Source organism: Mus musculus, chromosome 10, assembly GCF_000001635.26.
Source record: "Mus musculus strain C57BL/6J chromosome 10, GRCm38.p6 C57BL/6J".
Lineage (NCBI taxonomy): Eukaryota > Metazoa > Chordata > Mammalia > Rodentia > Muridae > Mus > Mus musculus.
The window spans coordinates 78,225,294-78,245,587 of NC_000076.6; the positions used below are offsets into that span (position 1 = coordinate 78,225,294).

The following is a 20,294-nucleotide window of genomic DNA, read 5'->3' on the forward strand; positions in this document are numbered from 1 at the left end:
AGAAACTGAAAACACTTTTTTTTTTTTTTTTTTTTTTTTTTTTAGTTTTTCGAGACAGTGTTTCTCTGTGTAGCCCTGGCTGTCCTGGAACTCACTCTGTAGACCAGGCTGGCCTCAAACTCAGAAATCCACCTGCCTCTGCCTCCCGAGTGCTGAGATTAAAGGCGTGCGCCACCACGCCCGGCCCCTGAAAACACTTTCTAAGTAACTCTAGTAAAGGCTACATGTGCTAGCCCATATCTTTAATCCTCCATTCAGGAGATAACAGCAGGAGGATTTCTGTGAGTTCAAAGCTTGGTCTATATAGCAACTTTCAGGCCAGAGAGGGTTCCACACAATTCTTTAAAGACTCTGTCTTTAAAGAAAAAAAAAAAAGATACAAATAGAAACTAGAGAGAATTTACTGGGCTGGGGTGATAGCTCAGTGGTACAGCACTTGCCTAAACTGTGTGAGGCCCAGTACCTCCCACACATACACAACAACAATAATAATGACCATGTTGGAAAAACAAGATGTAGTTAAAGTAGTAACCAGAGGAAAATTCATAACTTTAATGATCTGTTGTCAATTAAAATTTAAGAATAAAAATATATACATTTCAGAAATGTAAAAAATAAACAGAAGAACAAACTATATGAAAATGAAAGAACTGAATGTGATAGAAAACAGAGTTGCCATCCCACAGTAAAAAACTGGCCCAGAACTGTTCCTGTCTAAAAGAGCTGCAGGGACAAAAATGGAAAAGAGACTGAGGGAAGGGAGGTCCAGCGACCAGCCCTAACTGGGATCCAGCTCAAGGGGATGCCCGGGGTCCTGACACTATTACTGATGCTATGGTGTGCTTACAGACAGGAACCTAGAATGGCTGCCCTCTGAGAGGACCAACAAGCAGCTGAAAGAGTCAGATGCAGATATTAGCTCCCAATCAATGGACAGAAGCTGGGGACCCCTATGGTTGAATTAGGGAAAGGCTGGAAGAAGCTGAGGAGGGGGACCTCATAGGAAGGTCAGCAGTCTCAACTAACCTGGACCCATGAGATCTCTCAGACACTGAGCCACTAACCAGGCAGCATACACTAGCTGATCTGAGACCCCAGACACATATACAGCAAAGGACTGACTGGTCTGGCCTCAGTGAGAGAAGATGCACCTAACCCTCAAGAGACTTGAGGCCCCAGGGAGTGGGGAGGCCTGGTAGGGGGTGGAGGGATAGGGGGATGGGACATCCTCTTAGAGACATGGGGGAGGAGGGGAGGGGATGAGATGAGGAACTGTGGGAGGATAGACCAGGAGAGTGGTGGTTACTGTAAAAAAAAAAAAAAAGTAATTTAAAAAAATTAAAATTGTGGGTTTCTGACAAACTAATCTAATCAAGGAAAGAAAGCCTACACACAAGGTAAGAGCTGAGGAGCAGGAGTCCAGGTTAGAAACTCCACTTGGTACAGTTCAATGGAAACAATGTTAAAACACAACTAAAATGACCAACTTATCAGCACAGTCTATCAAAATTAACAAATGGCTAAAACAGGCCAATTTCTTGGAAGGGATCCAGGAAGTTTCCAAGGAACCACTCACAGGAAGACGGCCACTCCACATTCTCACAGAACACCCCAAATTTTACAGCCAACAGCTCCAATGTAATCCAAACGGTGTCAGGAAACTTCCAAACTCCTTTTATGACTCAAAGATTATATTGAGGGACTAGAAAGATGACTCAGAGGTTAAGCTGTTCTAGGAGATCTAGGTTGGTTTCCCAGAACATACATGGCAACTCACAGCCATCCTTAATTCAAGTTTCAAGGTACCCAATGTCCACTCTTCTGCCTTGGTGGGTGCCGAGCATGCATGTGGCATGCATACGCACGTGCAGGCAAAACACTCAAACGCATAAGATAAAAATAAAAATAGATGGTACCAATTCTTAACTCTCATAAAGACAGCACAAAAAGAAAGATACAGAGCAATCTTATGTGAATAGAGCAGAAGTGAGTTTCTCCAGTATCATGCTGAAAAAGCAAGTCTGACTAAGACGGACCTACACTAGGACTGCAGGCCTGCCTTCATAGGACAGCCTGACTCACAAACACATGGAGGAAGCTGTGGGGTTACTTCTACCTTGTCTATCAAAGGGCATTCCTAGGTTAAACTCGTGAGACAAATGGGAGTGGATGCTGTCAGCTTCATGTGAGCATGTGCCCAGCTCTACTACTGTAGAAAACATCCCACAAAGAAGGTCAGGATGAGGGAGGGCAGAGGTGGCTATGACATCTTAACATCAGAGAAAGCAACTCTACCAGTTAAGAACTGAAAAGGGAGAAGGGTCCCTCTAATACATACAATCAAAGAGTTCACCAAGGTTAATGTGAAGATAAATCAGCAGGCTTCCTACACACACAAAGTAATATGAAACACAAGGAATGAAAGCCCACTCATAATCTAAAAAAAAAAAGAAGTAATGTACTTGGGCTGAAATAATCTCAGTATCTCAGTGTACACTTGCCTAGCATATACAAAGTCTTGGATTTGATCTCTAGAACTACTATATACATATAATATACATATACATATATATTAAATAAAACAAAAATAAAACTGACATTGTGGATGGAGGGTCATGGAGAGCAAAGGTCATGGGTAAGTCTGGCATGGTCATCCTACCTATGAGGAGGCCTCTTCCCACTCACTATACCTGGGGTTTGAACTCAGGGAGGGCTGCAGGGTTCTATCATATGTATACTATATGTATATGTGGTTAATGATATATCTGAGTTCCTTTTCAAGCTCTGGGACATGCCATGCCAGGCAGAGGCCCTGTGTGACCCTCCTCCCTGAGAACCATAAATGCCCAGTCTCTAGTGAGCTTGCCTGGCACACACCTTGCACTCATCCCCCACAGCCTGTGATCCCTGAGGAACGATACGTGGAGCAAAGCACAAGTACGGCCAGGCACAGGCCTTCAGAGTCCTGTCTTGTTCGAGTTACAGAACGCTGCTGTAGCCTCAAAAGCAGGCTGAAATCCCAGAGGAAATGACTTCTGTACTTTGCACACTGCCAAGTGCTTATTTTATTACTCCAAGCGGAAGAAATAACCCTCAGAACTTCCCCTTAATTCATGGGCAGGAGAATCCTATCTGGGCTCATGAATACACAATTATAAAACACAAGTGAGAGCCACAATACCAAGCCGAGTAAAGGGTGGGGCTTACTGAGCGAGAAGTCCTGGGGAGGAAAGAAGGTCATGACAACACAAGGTGAACAACTTCAAGCTGATTAAACCCTATGGCTACCAGGGCTCACAGCCAGAACCACACTATGCCCAGGGATTCCCCAGGAAAGCCATAGTTAGATGAAGCAGAAACAGGGACAGTACCACCTGCTTGGCAGAGGAGCCAAGACCATATACACCAAGAGAGAGCACAGGCCCATGGACTGGCTCACGAGCTCACTCCCCCTGCGACAGGCTCTCCGCCCAGCCAGTACTCACGCAGCACTCTGTCCAGTAGATGTGGAGGAAGGGGAAGGTGAGCAGGGCTTTGTTCCCTTCTTTGGGCAGCAGCTCCTCCTTGAACTGAACAAAGTTGGATTCCAGGTGAATCATTTTTGGAGCTCGGCCATAAGACCTAAAACAGATTTTAAAATCACCAAGAAAACAATTGAACAACAGAGCGGAATACAGGGCTGCGACAACATAGAATTCATTCACATCTAGGACTAATTATGAATCAAAACTGGCCAGAAACTATGCATGGATTAGTACAAACAGCTCTCACATCAAGGCCCCCTCTTCAAAAGGCCTTTCATTTATTCAAGAACACAAGGCACAGCAGCTCAATGGTCAGTCTGAGCAAGGCTGCCATGGACTGTGAGAACAGTACTCTTACAGGGAAACCTACCCTGAGCTCACTCTAAAAGGGAAGACACATGTCCCAACTGTCAAAAAGACAGAAAGCTATTCCTACTCTCAAAAGCCCTAATGCTTTTGTGACCTACTAAACATTTGGTGGAAAACAACAGAGTTTTGTTTGCAGAGCTCAAATGAAGGAGTGGTACAAGCCTCCCTTCAACCCAAGAAAGTAGCCACAGACAGCGCGGCCACCTGCGGCCCATGCACATAGGAGCCCCTGCTGCTCTCTCTAACAGTCTTTCCTATGAGTATCAGGGTTTAGCAAACTGTCTACACTAACCATAACTGTGCTTACACTCATACTGTAGGTTTCCTATCTGCAGGTTCTCTTGTGCCTGTGAGATTAATCACATTTCCTTCTCGCATTGTTTTGTTCTGCTGGCTTCAAAGTTTACTATCTATTTCCATTGTGCTATTGATTTCATTTTATCTTGAAATACTCCGAGCTACACATCACCTACATTAAATGCCAATCTTTTATTTCCAATCTTTTATTCAGGCTGACGCTTTGCTGGGACTTCTCCTTCAGTCACCCCAGAGAGGTTACTACTGCTTTGGTCTTCTAACAGTTTAGAGACATTTCTTCTTCCCACAGGGCTTCTCACCAAATCCAACAGGCTCCACACAGCTGCCCTGAGGCCCAGGGGCACAGAACCCTGACTGAGGTGGCTCCTGTTCATGTGCCTGGACTTCAGGCCCTAGACCTCTGCACAGAAGGGACCTCCAGGCTTCCACAGAGGTGGTCAGGAGCATCCGTCACTGTACAGAGGAGGTGGGACTTCTAGGCATGGGCATTCCTTGTCTACCTGCTCCTAACCTCCTCCCCAGCCCTGCGTTCTGCATTCCAAGTTCCACATGTTGTCATGGTCATAGACTATCTATACTGGGAGTTTCTGAAACTCTCCATCTGTCTGTCTTCTCCCCAGACTGCTGCCTCCCTCTTTCTCTGCTTCTGCTCTTTTGAGTTCTCCAAAGTTCCTGCATGGAGACTTAGTCCATAGTACTTCATGGTGCTGAGGTAGCCCATTTCAAAAGTGCTCAGGCTAACACTGGGAAACAGCCCCATACTCATGCAGTCATGGCCCTCAGCAGCAGCCATCCACAGTCTCAGACTTCCTGGCCTCCAGTCAATCCCTCAGCTGTGGTGCTCTTTAGAGCCCTGTCCCTGGAAATGTGTTGGTTAGTTAGTCCCTTACCCTCACTGACTGGGGCTCAGGAGCAGGAAACATAAATCCATGGTGTTGCGCTGTTTGGCTTCCCCATCATCTTCCTTTTGCTTCGTGAACACATTTTTGTGTCTCCGGGGACGTTTAGTAACGTACCTATCTGGCATCCCTTACAGATCATTTCTTCAGGGATTAGCCACCCCCTTCCCAACATCAATCTGCTCAACTGTTTTCTTTAACAGCATTGGGCCTTTTCCAACGTTGAATAATTTTTTCAAAGCGCACGCTCCAGCACTGAGTATTTGTTATATTATTAGTGGCTAAATGAGACATCACTCTCAGGCACAAATATATTAGACATAATCTAACTCAAAAACCTGTCATCTAATGTCTAAAACAATAGTAACAAATTCCATCTAGGACAAGTGGGTAGATAAGGCAGGAGGATCCTAAGTCCTGTCTAGGTTGCAATACAAGTTCAAGATAATCCTGGGAAACTCAGTGAGATGCTGCTTAAAAATAAAGGTAAAAAGAATATAAGGTGAAAAGGAATTCAGCTCAGTAGAGGAATGATTACCCACTATATCCAAATCTCTAGGTGCAGGTGTGGTACCCAGTACTTACGTACAAACGTATGTACACACATGTTCATACACGCGCGCACTCGCGCGCGCGCGCGCGCGCGCATACACACACACACACACACACACAGAATCAAGACTCAGGAGTGGTGGTTTAGCCTGTAACCCTAGTGTAGTACTCAAGTGGAGGCAGGAGTAATGCAAGTTTGAGGCCAGCCTGGGCTCCATAGCAAGTTCAAGTCCAGCTTGAACTATAACAGGATTCTAACTCAAAAGAAAAAACAAAACAAAACATGAAGAGGTTAGGAAAGTGAAGCCCTGGACTCAATCCCCAGCACCACAATCACAACAATGAAACAGCCTTAAAGAGAAAGACCCATAAGCTAGGGGAGGCCACTGTTGATCAGTCTGCACTCCAGAACAGAGAGGCACTACTGCTGGAGCACCTATTCAATCACTCAAGCTCCTGAATTACAGGACAAGTCCAGCCAAAACACAGAGCCTGTACCTTCTCCATTCCATTGGTTCTCTTGGAAGCTGCTGGGAAAGTGTCGGATAAATGGAGGTAAATAAATTCTGATCTCCAGCACCTACAACAGGAACAAAGAAAAACCAGTTATGTGGCTTTAAGATAAATACAGGCAAAATACACTTTATAGTTTAAGATATTGATGTTCTTAAGCAATATTATCTTAAAATAAGTGACCAGTTTCAGGAACCTGAGCACTTCATCTGCATGGTTGAACTGGGGTCCTCCACAAAGGTCTATGACTCTCACAGATTCTGCCTTGGAAGCAGTTCAGCCAGCCCCTCCCCCACCCCTCTTTCTCTCTTTCTTTCTTTCTTTCTTTCTTTCTTTCTTTCTTTTTTGTTTTGGTTTTTCGAGACAGGGTTTCTCTGTGCAGTCCCGGCTGTCCTGGAACTCACTCTGTAGACCAGACTGGCCTTGAATTCGCCTCCTACTTTCTAATACCACAAAGGAGCCAGAGGCCCCACACAAGAAAGGAAGCCTGAGAAGTTCTGCCCCAGCACAGTCGCTCAGAACTTACAGCACCGAATGCATGTAGAGCGTCCACGATAAAGAGAAGGAAATGCACGAGAGCCCAACTCAGACTGAGTGCTTAACCTTGAGCCCTGACTCTGGAGAAGTTGGTGATCAGGTGGAGCTCAGCTGGCCTGGGAAGACTTATGTCTGACTGCAGGCTGCTGTACGGCTTGTCATTCAGCTTGCACCCTAACTTTAACAGAACTCTAAAGTCTACTTGGCTCTCCTGAAATGACAACCCGACCATAACATATATAGACTAAAAAGGGAATGTTTTCTACAGACAGTTGACCTGTTAGACCAAGGGTCCTCTCTAAGAGAATGCACTCGCCTGCCTGCCTGCCTGCCTGCCTGCCTGCCTGCCTGCCTGCCTGCCTGCCTGCCTGCCTTGACTGATTGTAAAGAGGAGATTGGGGATGGATGTGAGCCATTAGCACAGCTGCTTATTTTGCCAGCATGAGCCAAAAACAGATCTTGAAGATTACACTGCAGTATCAGCTCTCCAGGGAGAGAAATGGTGTATCCGGGCACCAGGAGATGGTGGCTGGCGTGGTGCTGGAAAGCTGCCTGCCTGGTCCTGACTGACAGCATGCATCTGCACTTGTCCTTCCTGTGCTTGTGCACTAGACAGGAAAGGGAAAGGACAGGTCCTCAGCAGGGCCAGTCAGAGGGTATGCTGACAGCAAGGTAAGTACACATATACATACATACACACACACACACACACACACACACACACACACACACACACACCAAGTGAGGCCTGGCAGATGCCATCTCAAGTCTGCTGTGGTTTTCATCCTGCTCATTTACTTGCTAGTCATCTGAGAGATCAGTACAGTAAGAATCCCCAAGAAGTTCTCCACAGGAAACCACTGCACAGGAAAAAAAAAGCGCAGCAGCTTTTTCAGAATGAAGGAAGTAACAACCTTTCCTTCATTCTGTAATGGACTAGGCTTTACCTGTGTCCTGATTTAGTGGTACAGACCATACACTTGCCATGTGCAAAAGTACCACCTGACACACTGGGTCACCTCAGAGGTGACACTCAGGTGACAGAACACTCTGGACGAATTCACAGGCAGCAGACAGCACATCTCACAGCTCTGAGATCAAAAACTCAAGAACAGAGGCATTGCCTACTGAGGTTTCCTGATCCTCTTTGTTCTGTGTCTTCCATCGCGGAAGGGAAGGGGTGAGGAGTTCTTGGTCTCTTTGGTAAAAATACTAATAACCTTTAGTAGGGGTTCTGGCCCAGCATTCCTGAGACTTCACGTTAGCCTATGAAGGAGGGCCACAGTACATACAAGTACAGTGGAGGTGGAAGGTGATTCTCAGCAGGTCAAGGCCAAGCAGCTGGTGGGAGTCCAAAGGCCTGGCCCCACCCTCTTCAGGAGCAGCATTTGGACCTGGAGACTTGTCTTAGGAGACAGCTCTCCAGAAAGCGCCCCTTTGCTGTCTATCCCTCCTGGTTCCTAGAACTTGAATTCGGGTCATCAGGCTTACACAGTAAGTGCCTACACCTGAGGAGCCCCCTGGATGACTCCAGTTTGTAGGTTTTTGTCAGAGCAAACAGGAGCATTGTGACTTCTTGGGTGACTCCTGTATGTTAAGAAGAGCCCTGCTAGCTCTGGACCAAGGTTCCTTACTTCCTTTCCCATGTTCTCTCCTCCTCACCCTAAAGTCTTTGTTTAAAAACAACCTTTTCAATAGGGTCTAACTGAAGCTTCAAAACTGAACAAGGGCTGGGCGTGGTGGCGCACACCTTTAATCCCAGCACTCGGGAGGCAGAGGCAGGCGGATTTCTGAGTTCGAGGCCAGCCTGGTCTACAAAGTGAGTCCCAGAGAGCCAGGGCTATACAGAGAAACCCTGTCTCAAAAAACCAAACTGAACAAGGAAGGAAGAAGAGCCTGGCAAGTCCAGCAACGTTACATAGCACCTGGCATGGCGCCACACTTTTCGTGGACTTTATCACAAATCTCACCCAGAGAAGGAACAGGACCAAGAGCACATTGGTCTCCTCAGATTGGGCCCATACTCCAGGTACAGCCCAGCCCAGCCCAGCCAAGGGCACAATGTGGGAGAACAGAGGTACAGAAACCAGCAGAGTCAGCAATCTCTCACCTGAGAGTGGGGAATACAGAATGTTCACATCCTTTTTAAAATGTTTAAATTAATTTTAAAAAATTTACTGGGGGGGATAATGACTACACTGTACATGCATGTGTGCATGTGGAGGTCAGAGGTCAGCTTGCAGGAGTTGGTTCTCTCTTTCCATTGTCTGAGCCTGAGGGATCAAAGTCAAGCAGGTGCCTTTACACACCAAGCCATTCTGTCAAACATGTTATTTCCAATAAAGGGATAAACTGTTTTTTTTTTTTTTCTTAAGTTACATTGGGATGCTTAGGTAAGGAGATGCTAGGGTAGAAGGTAGAATTCAGTTGTCCCTTCCATCTGAGAGACTTGTCCCAGAACCCCAGTGGACAACAACCCCTGCCAATGCCCAAGTCTCTTATGTGAGGTGGCACAGTTCTTGCACGGAACCCACATACATTGTTGCCTACACTGTAACAGCTAGCTGACTGCAGACCTGACCTAAGGTCAATGCTGCCCGTGCCTCCATATACTTGGTTACAGACAGTGTCACGGATGCAGGGCCTTTTCCCAGACAAAAAAGAATGCATAGGAGCTAGAATAGTTGAGTAAATAAAGCCTTGCTGTCTTGAATTCTAACCATCTTTAAGATAGGAAAAAAAAAAAAAAAAAAAAAAAAAAAACCACTGGAGAAGCCTGGAGACAAACATTCACATCGAGGTAAGTCTGTAGATGCTATTCCCCTTGTAAGGAAGCAGGGCTCCTTGGATGATAGTGACTGTAGATCAGAAGCAGGGAACTGAGAGCTCAATAGTCAAGAACCTAGCAAAGCTCCTTGCCTCAGAAACCGAGGCTCTGACTGAACTGGTCAGAGATAAAAGCGCACTCTTTAATGCAGCGGCAGCAAGGGGCCAAACACACCACGGATGCTCATGACACGGGGAGAGCTGTCACTAAAGAGAACAGGGAGCCGCTCTGAAGACAGCTCTGGGAAGGGGAAGAGCCATGCGTGCCAAGCACTGGAAATGTGCATGTATAAATGCTCGTAATGTGAATGTCCTTACTAACACATGAGGAAAATGTTCAAATTACAATCTCCCTATTTTGCAGCCTTTAGAAGGGAGAGACAATAGGACATTTCGTGCCTACTGAAGGAGGAGAGCACACTGGTAATGAGGCAGTCTTGCAAAAGCTAAACAAGAAAGAATACAGTGTTGAGCTCCTTGCTCAGGCTGACCAGACAGTAAGAACTTTGAGGGACAAGTGAGATAGGGCTGCAAAAATCGGAAGGCAAAAGGAACCAGGAAGCAGAGGTTCTAAGAGAATCAGCTCACTTAAAAACTTGATCTGGAAGGTTGGAAGATGGCTTGGCAGTTAAAACAGTTTGTTCTTCCATAGGACGCAGGGTCAGAGATCAACACCAATGAAGGCTAACAACCTCTGTAACTCCAGTTGTAGGAGATCTGATATCTGCTTCTGGCCTCTGCTGCACTGCACACATGCAGTACACAGACTAATACATAATATACATAAAATAAAACAAAAATGTTTAAAACACATTATTTGAATACTAATTCAAACAATACTTTGAAAGTTAAGACACACAGGAGGCCAGGTATGATAGTGTACAAATGTTATTAGCCCAGCACTCAGAGACAGAGGCTAGAGGATCATGGGTTTGAAACCAACCTGAGCCACAAGCAAGAGTCCAAGTTAAAATTTACTATCTCATAGGTTTGTTTTTTTTTTAAATGCTTTAAGTACAATTTTTGTAGCTATGTTTTTAAAAATTCACATCTTCTAAGATGTATTTGTGTGTGTGTGTGTGTGTGTGTGTGTGTGTGTGCTTGCAGAATCCAGAAGAGGGTATTGAGCTCCCAGAAATAGTTATAGGTACTTGTGAACTGCCCGACATGGGTCCTGGGTTGTCTCTTAACCACTGAGCAGTCTTTGCAACCCCTATAAAAGGGGCTATAGCTCTGATAAGTCACTGTCGTTTTGATCTGAGAAGACTGGAGACCCAGAGGCTGGACGCAGAGCAGTGTATCTTCTACAAAGAGGGTCCCTCCAGAAGGAAAGGTCCTCACTGCTTTCAAGGAAGCCGTGTAATCAGTAAGACCCTGACCCATCTCAAATGTCATGAGTGATTACAAAGAGCCAGACTCCACCTAAGAACCTGAGTAAGTCCTAAGCAGTTCTGAGTGACCATAACAAGGAGGTTAATGTAGGGCCACCAACAACATGGTTTTAAACACCACCCTCCCCTGGAGAGTATGCCAAAGAGTAAAATACCCAGCAATGTCCCAAAGCAATCTCCACAAACACTGCCAAGATTCTCATCCTGACCTGGGGCAGCCAGGGGCTGGTGCTTCTAAAGACTCACAAAGGCATCCTTCAGATGGCCACTTCAGCCAATGTAAACAGCCCCAGAGTTGTTAGTGTGCTGTTCATCTGTGCAGGGTAAAATCCATTTCCCACAAAGCACAAGGGATGCAAGAGTGCCCCATCCAAGCAGTAATCAACTAAAGACCTGCACTTTGTTTTCTAAAGGGACCCATGTTCCCCTGAGCTCAGTCCCTTCTACACACCCTTCTTGCACAGGTCATAGCATTAGTACACCCTGACCTTTTTGGGGGCAGCCATGGCCCGTGCCTTTCTGGGTACCACTGAACAACTGCATAGCTCAGTATTTCCTTATTTCCTTCTAAGTGGCATGCTTAGATCCTGAGGACTACATACACCTTTGTGGAACCCAAGCGCCTCTCCACTTCCTCACCAACCAGACACAAACATGCACCTTGGTCTTCATCCTTCCCTAGTCAGAGCTGCTCACAACTCCTGTGTTTTAACCTCTTGTCAGGCCCGTGTCTTCCAGGGTTCAACAGTTCTAGGCCATGTGACACTCTGACAATGTTCATCCCCTGGCACTGGGAGCCCCACTTCCCATAAGCCTCCTGGACTAGACAATGCAGACCTTCTACCAAAACTGCTCCAAGTGTGGTTCTCTTTTCATGGCCTGCCAGGAACTCCTGCCAGAGTCATCAGCTAAGGCAGGGCCAGGCATGCAGCCCCGTTGCTCAGCTCCAAGAGGCTGCTAAAGAAGAGACTTCCAACCAATCCCCCAAGATTGGGTTTATGGCTCTACTGGGGCAGAGTGTGGCCATGTGAAGGAAGGCTGTGAATGAGAGATCAAAAGGGGTAACATGCCCCCAAATTGAGCCTGGTGCACAGCTCATTCCACCCAACCTGAGGAAGAGAGAACAGTTTACCGACCCTATACCACAGAGCTGCTCCAGCTGCGTGAGGGAGATTGCATACATGGCAGTTCACCCTAACCAAACACTAACCAATCAGGACTGTCCCCGTTGACATGCAGGAATTACACACCAGGAAATTGCAGCCCCACTGAAAAGCCGTCCACTCTCATTGAGCAAGGACTCCTCAGTGCTCGTACCTCACAGGCTGCCCCTCATCTACCACTACTCTTTGCCATGTGCTAAGTCAGCGCTTCTCAATCTGGGGGTAGTGACCCCTTTGGGAGTCAAATAACCTTTCCACAGGGGTCATGTATCAGCTATCCTGCATTCAGATATTTACATCATAATCCACAACAGTAGCAAAATTAGTTATGAAATAGAAATGAAATATTTTTATAGTTGGAGGTCACCACAACATGAGGAAGTGTATTAAAGGGTCACAGCATTCAGAAGGTTGAGAACCACCATGCTAAATAAACAAAAGAAAAGAGGCGCTGGAGAGATGGTTTAGTGGATAAAGTGCCTGCCCTGCAAGGCGGGCCGAGTCAAAGGTGGCTGTGGCTAGCTGTGGTGTGTCTGTAGTTCTAGCACTGCAGGGCAGTGGGTGGCAGGGAACAGACAGTGCAGAGCCTCTGAACACATCTTTCAGTTGGTCTACTGGAGCCAATCAGTGAGTACCAGGTTCTGTAAGAGACCCTCTCTCAAAAGATAAGGCACAGAAGACGCCCAACACCGACATCAATCTCTCTCCTACATAATTGCACATATATAATCACACACACATGCACACGCATACACAGGGGAGGGAGGGATAAGACATTTAAGAGAAAATACCTTCAAATATGAAACTGATAACAAGACATAGTATCTGGAAAATAGAATTGAGTTTTACAACTCAATAATACAATTTAAAATGAACAAGACACTTTAATAAACTTTTCACTGAGGTCTGCATGTGGGGCACTTGTCATCTGGAGACTGAGACAGGAAGATCTCCAGTTACAGGCCAACCTGCGCTACACAGCAAGAGTGAGACTGTCTCAGGACAAACAAGATAGAGGAATCTTCCACTGTGGTGAAGAAGGCAGACAGCAGGCTGTCAGTGAGGATGTGGGAAGCCGCACACTGCCAAGGATGTTAAACAGTATAACCACTTTGGGAAGAGCTGGCACTTTCCTAAAAACCTAAACATAAGCTCACCATGTGACACAGCCATTCTCCTAGAATCCTCTACGAAATAAAAAACGTCCACACAAAGACATGCGGCAGAATTATAAGAGCCAAATGCAGAAATAACCCAAACAGCCACCAACTAGTGACTAGACAAGTAAGGGACAGACTGGTGGTCATACAGTGGCACTCTGTCTGGCCATCAGTGGGACGAACAGCTGACAGCAGGAGGAACCAATGCACTATGTCTATCAAAGACACCAAATGCAGAGACTGTGTGATGTGATCTTGCAGATTACTGGAATTACAATGACATCTCTGAAGCCTCTTCTAAATGCCAGGTGGGCCTCACCTGGTCCTGGTGGCCCAGTCCAGCCTAAGAACAAGGCAAGGGATTCCCAGGCCTTTCCACACAGCACTTCACGTACAGAAGGAAAAGAACACAAGGCATTAGAGGGTCTGTCTCATGGAAGCACTAAGAGACACCCAGCAGGATGTTCCCTGAGAGAATGCCTGCTCACTCACTTAATCTACTCCACCAACAGACTCAGCACCCAGTACTTGCCAAGTGCTACTCAAGGTGCCAAGAACCCAGCGGTGAACCGCAGATCAAGTCCCCTCGTCACGAAGCTTTGCACTCTAGCCTGGTCTCATGTGAAGAGAAACAATAAGCAAAGACAAAAACAAATATTTATGTTAGAGCTTTGAGCCAAGAAAAATGGTGAAGGCAACGGGATCCCAAACACAAATAGGGTATGGGAGGCAGAGCAGGCCTGGGGTTCAGTGACATTTGAGCAGATATCAGAAATTGGGAGAAGAGGGAGGTGGAGGGCAGAGACCACTAGGCCAGGGGCAGTACAGGCTCAACAGCTCCAGGCAGAGTCGGAGGTTAGTGAAGGTTATTCTGTCTGTTTTGGTTTGGGTGGTGCTAGGGTAGAACTCAGGGCCTTGCACACACTAAGCAAGCATGCACCACTGAGCCATCCCTAGCCTTGGGAAAGTTATTCTGAGAAGAAAGTGAGCCAGTGGAAGCACATGAGCTGAGAAGTGTGTGTTATAACTTTTCTGGAGACCACAGCAGGAATCCCACAGACAGAAAAGAAAGGCCTATGGACTGGAGAGATGGCTCAGCGGTTAGGAGCACTGGCTGCTTTTTTAGAGGTCCTGAGTTCAATTCCCTGAAACCACATGGTGGCTCATAACCATCTGTAATGGGGTCCAATGCCCTATTCTGGTGTGTCTAAAGATAGCTACAGTGTATTCATATACATAAAATAAATAAATTTTTAAAAAAGAAAGAAAGAAAGGCCTGTGATGTGGGGCCACCATAAAGGTGGGAAAGGTGACTGGATCCTAGATGTATTTCAAACACAATAAAACAGTATTTGCTGAGACTGAATCAGATATAAGGGGGCCATGAGGAGTTAAAGTCATCAGCCTGTAACTTAAAAACGAATACTCAAGTACTGTGAGTAGGCTGACAGCTTGTGATGGAGCAGACAGACAGGGTGCAGCTAGAGTAAAACAGGCAAGAAAAGGTGGGACAGGCGACACTCTGAGGAGGCTAGAAGGGAAGAGACCAGAAAGGTGCTTCAGCCTCAGTTTCTCTCCTCCTCATCTGCAGGTGGGCACAGAGCTCAGCAAGTGAAAGAAAAGCTGTTGGAAATCCGTCTGCGATGGCTAGGAGACGCCACAGTCACACAAAACCATGTCATCCATGTGAGCACACTGTATCCCAGTAGAGAACTCTCCTAGTACAGCAACCCTGTGTGACTTCTCAGACAGACCGAAGGGCTTACTGAATGCAATAACCAGGTGCCTTAAACAACTGTGATATTCAAGGCACTGAGACCAGAAAAGGTTTAGAGGTCTCTTCTTAGCTTCTTTCGCATTTATTCTCTCCTCTAACTTAACTATCCATTTCATAGTTGAAGTCCCTCAAGAATAAAAATGCCCAAATGGTCCTGAAGACACAAGTACTCCTGACCAGCACAGGCAGAAACGGCACACGTACACATAATTGTATTAGGCTTGCTGTAGCAGTCCTGTAATCTCAGGTATTTGAAAGGCTTAGACAAAAGAACCAAATTCAAGACTAGCCTGGGCATCTTAAGTGAGAAAAAGTCAAGACAGGGCTGAATATACAGCACCACAGCTGAGCAACTGCTGGCGAATGTCAGAGCCTAGGTTCCATCCCCACCACTTGGGGAGGTGGGCAGGTGAGTACTGATGCCCTCTTCTTGCCTAGCTTGTCTGCAGACCTCTTCAGGCTCCTCTCACTGCTCAGTCACTGGCTGCTGCCTACTGCCACCTGCACTTATGTTTACTAATTCTAAGAAAACACACTTCACAGCTACTTTATTTTTGTACTTTCAGACTGGGTAGGAAATACAAATCTATAAACTCTGATCTATAGGGGAAAGATCAACTCCAACCAGGTACAAAACTCTGCATGCAGATTGGCTTGTTTCTGTTGTCTTCTTTCTCCTTTCAAAATGTATGGTCCTAGACATGTCCCTAGTGAAAGTCAGTCGTCTGGAGAGAACCATTATCTACTCGATGTTTCATTGCTCCATGTTTCATGTGCTAGTCACAGAGGAAAGCTATAGACTAGAGGACATCAACTATCTCCACTGAATGAACATACAGTAACAGGAACATGTCTCTTTTTTTCTAAAACAAACAAACACACACACACACACACACACACACACACCTGGTTTTGAGGAGGAGAGAGGAAACTAAGCTAAAACCTAAACTGACAACAAATGGATCAGCTGGTTTTCAGTATCTCTAAGCATCTCTCATGATTAAAAAATTGTATAGTAAGCATCAGATTATTCTGACTAGGTGATTCATCATCCAAGCCACTGCAGCGGGCTTCCCCAGCTGGCACCCTGCACCACACAGATCCTCTCAGCAGAGGTAGTCTCTCCCCACCATAGCCCACAAGACAAGATGTTAAGAATCTTCCAATGAGGGGCACGCCTTTAATCCCAGCACTTGGGAGGCAGAGGCAGGCGGATTTCTGAGTTCGAGGCCAACCTGGTCTACAAAGTGAGTTCCAGGACAGCCAGGGAGGGCTACACAGAGAAACCCTATCTCGAAAAACAAAACAAAACAAAAACAAAAACAGAATCTTTCAATGATGGCTAAAACCTACCAAAACTTCTATGCAGTCCCAAAACAATATTAAAATAACTCAGGAACATTTTTGAGCAAGACTTGATTCTGTCTCCCCCCAACCTTTGAGGACTTTCCGTTCCTCTCACGCCCCTAATCTAGCACCAGTCACTGTCCAGAGGAAAATATGAGGCTGGGAAGATAAAACAGCTCATAAAATGCTTGCCCAGGAAGCATGAGGACCCAAGTTTGGGTCCCTAGAACCCACGTGACAATCATGCTATGGTCACAGGCTTGTAACCCCAGCAATGGGGAGGTGGATACAGTATAATTTCTAGAGGCAGACTAGCATAACTGGTGAAGCCCGGTGTGATGGTTTGTATATTCTTGGGCCAGGGAATGGCACCATTTGGAGGTGTGACCTGGTTGGAGTAGGTGTGTCACTGTGGGTGTGGGCTTAAGATTCTCACCCTGGTTGCCTAGGAGTCAGTCTTCCACTAGCAGCCTTTGGATGAAGACCTAGAACTCTCAGCTCCTCCTGTACCATGCCTGCCTGGATGCTGCCATGCTCCCACCTTGATGATAATGGACTAAACCTCTGAACCTGTAAGCCAGCCCCACATTAAATATTGTTTTTATAAGACTTGCCTTGGTCATGGTGTCTGTTCACAGCAGCAAAACCCTAACTAAGACACCCGGGGTTCCAGGGAGAGACACTGTATGAAGAAACAAACAAACAAACAACAAAAAGTCCAGGAAGACAGCTCAGGTGGACCAATTCCTGAGACTGATCTCTGTTCTCCACAGGTGCACAAGCCTGCACATACACCATATATGTATACACACACACACACAATGATAAACATGAGCTCTGCTTTTTAAAGTGAACTCAGACTGGCTAGGTGAGTGTTGAAGGAGATCTAAAGTATGAATTTTTTAATACGATAAAACAGATTGTTTGGGGAGCAAACACTAAGAGAACCATATACACAGTATTGACGTGTTGTGAAGAGTGAACTGGCCTTTGGGTAGATTTCTGAACTGAGTTCGTTAGCTTCTCCTTTAAAACATAACAAGATAAAGAAGGAATAAGGTGGAACCAGGATAAGTGCTTGCCAAAGCTGCAGCCCCAGAAACATAAAAATGCCACTGAGTGTATACTAAGTCAGATTTCCTGAGTGTCAAAAAAAAAAAAGCCTTTTATTTTAAAGAGATTGCTTTTACATTTCTCTAAAACGACTTTGTTTTCTGAAATTCCAGTGAAGAGCTGTGCCCTCCAACTTGGGGACACCATCAGCACACTTTCTTATGATGCTACCCCAAAGCCATGGGAATCCCCCACCAACACCCAAACTCCAACAGGCCTACAGGAAGGCACCCTGCAGCTGTCCTGCACACAGGAAGGTAAGACATTAAATAGCACACATTTCCAAGTACTAGCTACCAGAGTAATTAACCCTTTCTCCTTAGCCACAGCCGATGCCGCTGAGCTTGCAACTTTACCTTCAGCAGGATGCTGATAAAATGTCTATGGCAATGAAGATGCCAATGTTCAAAGCTAAGGGTCGGGAGATGCAGTCAAGTAAGTGGGTGTCCCTGTGGGTTCTAAGTACTCATCCAGAATTCCTACTGTGCACAGTACTGGGGGAAAGTTCTCAGGACCTGGAACACATTGAATCCAACCATGAACAGGGTGCAACTTCCCTGAGGGGATCAAGGAGCACCCGGGCAGGGCGGGGCAGCCTCCAGACCAGCTCTGCCACATCGGTCCACCTGCCTGCAGGTGAGGTTTGGCAAGCCTCTCAGTTGCCAAGCATTCTGGGAAGAAAAAAAAAAAAAAACAAAACACACACAACTAACTGCTGAACTATGCAAGTCTCCCAACTTTATGGGAGACACATCCATATCCCTGAGAAAGTTAATCTAGCAATAAAGAGATGTAAGTCTTTAAATATGAAATGTCTATGCGGTTACAGGAAGGAACTGGGAGGAGCCCATGTATCCAAGGGCCCAAAGGAGAAAACAGAGCAGGGTGTGCTGGAGACCTTGGGAACCCTGGGGCCTAGCACCAGGTTTTGCAAATATGCTTCCTGTTTAGAAAAAAGTAAATTCATAAGGTCAAGCACATACTGAACTGCCAACAGCCACGTATCACACCTGTCCTTTGAGAGACAGCACCGCAAAGCTGTCAAAATGTTAACCAACCCGTCCACACTTCCCATGAGTCCATAGTTTGCAAAACTACTCCGTTCTGAAATTATGCTTTAAAATGAGGGTTTTCTTTTTCTGTAGCAGAGAAACCAATCTTTGTGTGTGAGTGTGTGTGTGTGTGTGTGTGTGTGTGTGTGTGCATTCAGTGGGAGAAGGAACAAGTGCGGAAGGGGATGTCCGAGCGGGAACTCGCTGGTGGAGCAGCTCTGGAAAGTGCCTATAAGCACAGGATGATTGGACCAGACAGAGCTGGGTTCCTTCCTAAGCCTGGCCGGCCACCTGCCACTCCGGCTTGACAGTCACTAGAGGAAGAGCACCTGCGCTCTGCGGAGAGCTGGGCCTGCCCACCGGACTGCGGTCAGCGCGCAGGAGAGCCGACCCACGGGGAAGGCCGGCCCGATCCCTAGCAGCACTGACAGTACAGAACGAGCTGCTCCGGAGACCGCCCAGGTCAGGACCCAAAGCTTGGCGTCGGCTGCACAGCGGGTCGGAGGTCACCCGCGGAAAGGTCGGAGGTCGGCTGTGTCCGCGTAGATGGGAGCTGCCAAGCCCGGCCGCGCCCCCCGCCCGCCCGCCCCGCCGCACTTACAGGTGACGATGGGCTTGTTCTCCATGGTGTAGACCACCGGTGGCTGTGGCTCCTCAGGGGCGTCCATGGGCGTCCGGCGTCACCGGCCCGGCCCCCCGCCCGCCATGGGCACCCGAGGCAGCGCGGGGCCCGCTGAGCCCGCGCCTCCTCGCCGCCGGCCCCCGGCAGCTCCTAGCCGGCCGCCCGCCGCCGCCGGCCGCGTCCACTTCCGGCCCCGGCGCCGCCGCGTGACCACTTCCGGGGCGCGCGACTTAAAGGGGCGGGCCTCGCCGCCGAATGCCCTCCTACGAAAAAGGCCGCGTGCCGGGCCGCCCGGCGGTGCAGGGCGGGGCCGCTGTAGCTGTCAATAGCGGGAGCCGCCTCTGCCTCGGTTCTCAGGCAGCTGCAGAGGACAGAGGGCGGCGCACGTGCCTGAGCTCCTTGACCCCACCTTCTCAATGCCCAAGCTTGGTGACCCTTGCTTGGTCTCATCAGACCTGTCTAAACTGGATTCTCCTCGGCTTCGCACCTGCAGATGCTCCCTTACCCTCATCCTCGCTTCTACCCTGTGTGCCCCCACGTCACGTCTGGCGGAATTCCCGTTATCTCCGAGGGAGCTTCCTCCTTTCCGGCTTCTGCAGGATGCCTTGGGTCGGTTTTTACATCTGGGCGAGCTCAACTGTGCAGTGCCAAGCTGAGTCTCTGCTTGCCTGTTAACACGGACTTGCCAAGTGTGCTGACTCAAAGCGAGGCAAGATCGAAAGTGTTCCACCCACCCCGTACAACTCCATGTGCACCCGCTGGCACGCCAGCTTCCCACTGTCCTTTCTGGTTTTGTGAGGTTTTTGTTTGATTGGTTGATTAGGTGGTTTTACTCGTATGAACCACCACATAGGTCGTTTCCACCTGCGTCAGCCTTCAGCACTCTTTCCCTTGGCTCCCAGAATGCTCCCTATGTCCCACCTTCATCAGTACTGGTCACCTATAGCTGGTACTGCTTTGAAGCCGCTAGGTATTGTGAATGTCGCAAAATCAAATATTGCTTTGAACTGAACTCGGCGCAAGTAAAGCAGGTCTATGGGAGCTTTTGCAAATGGGATTCAGTGTGCAAATGGAATGTCTGAGCATGACTTGACTGTTGGGGAGCATGTTGGTTTGGGCTTTCAGGCAACT

At 47.3% G+C, this 20,294-nt stretch overlaps 1 protein-coding gene across 2 annotated transcripts in view; it reads right to left on the reverse strand.

Annotated features, from left to right (window-relative positions):
* Positions 1 to 19,352, reverse strand: part of Trappc10 (trafficking protein particle complex 10) — a 59,224-nt gene extending 39,872 nt beyond the window's left edge. The window contains exons 1-3 of one of the 2 annotated variants that reach the window (NM_001081055.2): positions 19,143 to 19,352; positions 6,161 to 6,242; positions 3,486 to 3,621 (exon numbers count right to left, since the gene is read on the reverse strand). In NM_001081055.2, the coding sequence (NP_001074524.1) occupies positions 3,486 to 3,621; positions 6,161 to 6,242; positions 19,143 to 19,209 (285 nt within the window). In that variant the 5' untranslated portion in view covers positions 19,210 to 19,352. Of the gene's footprint in view, positions 1 to 3,485; positions 3,622 to 6,160; positions 6,243 to 19,142 lie in introns of those variants that run through there. The other variant, XM_030245014.1, reaches the window with a different exon arrangement.
* Between the last annotated feature and the right edge of the window lie 942 nt (positions 19,353 to 20,294).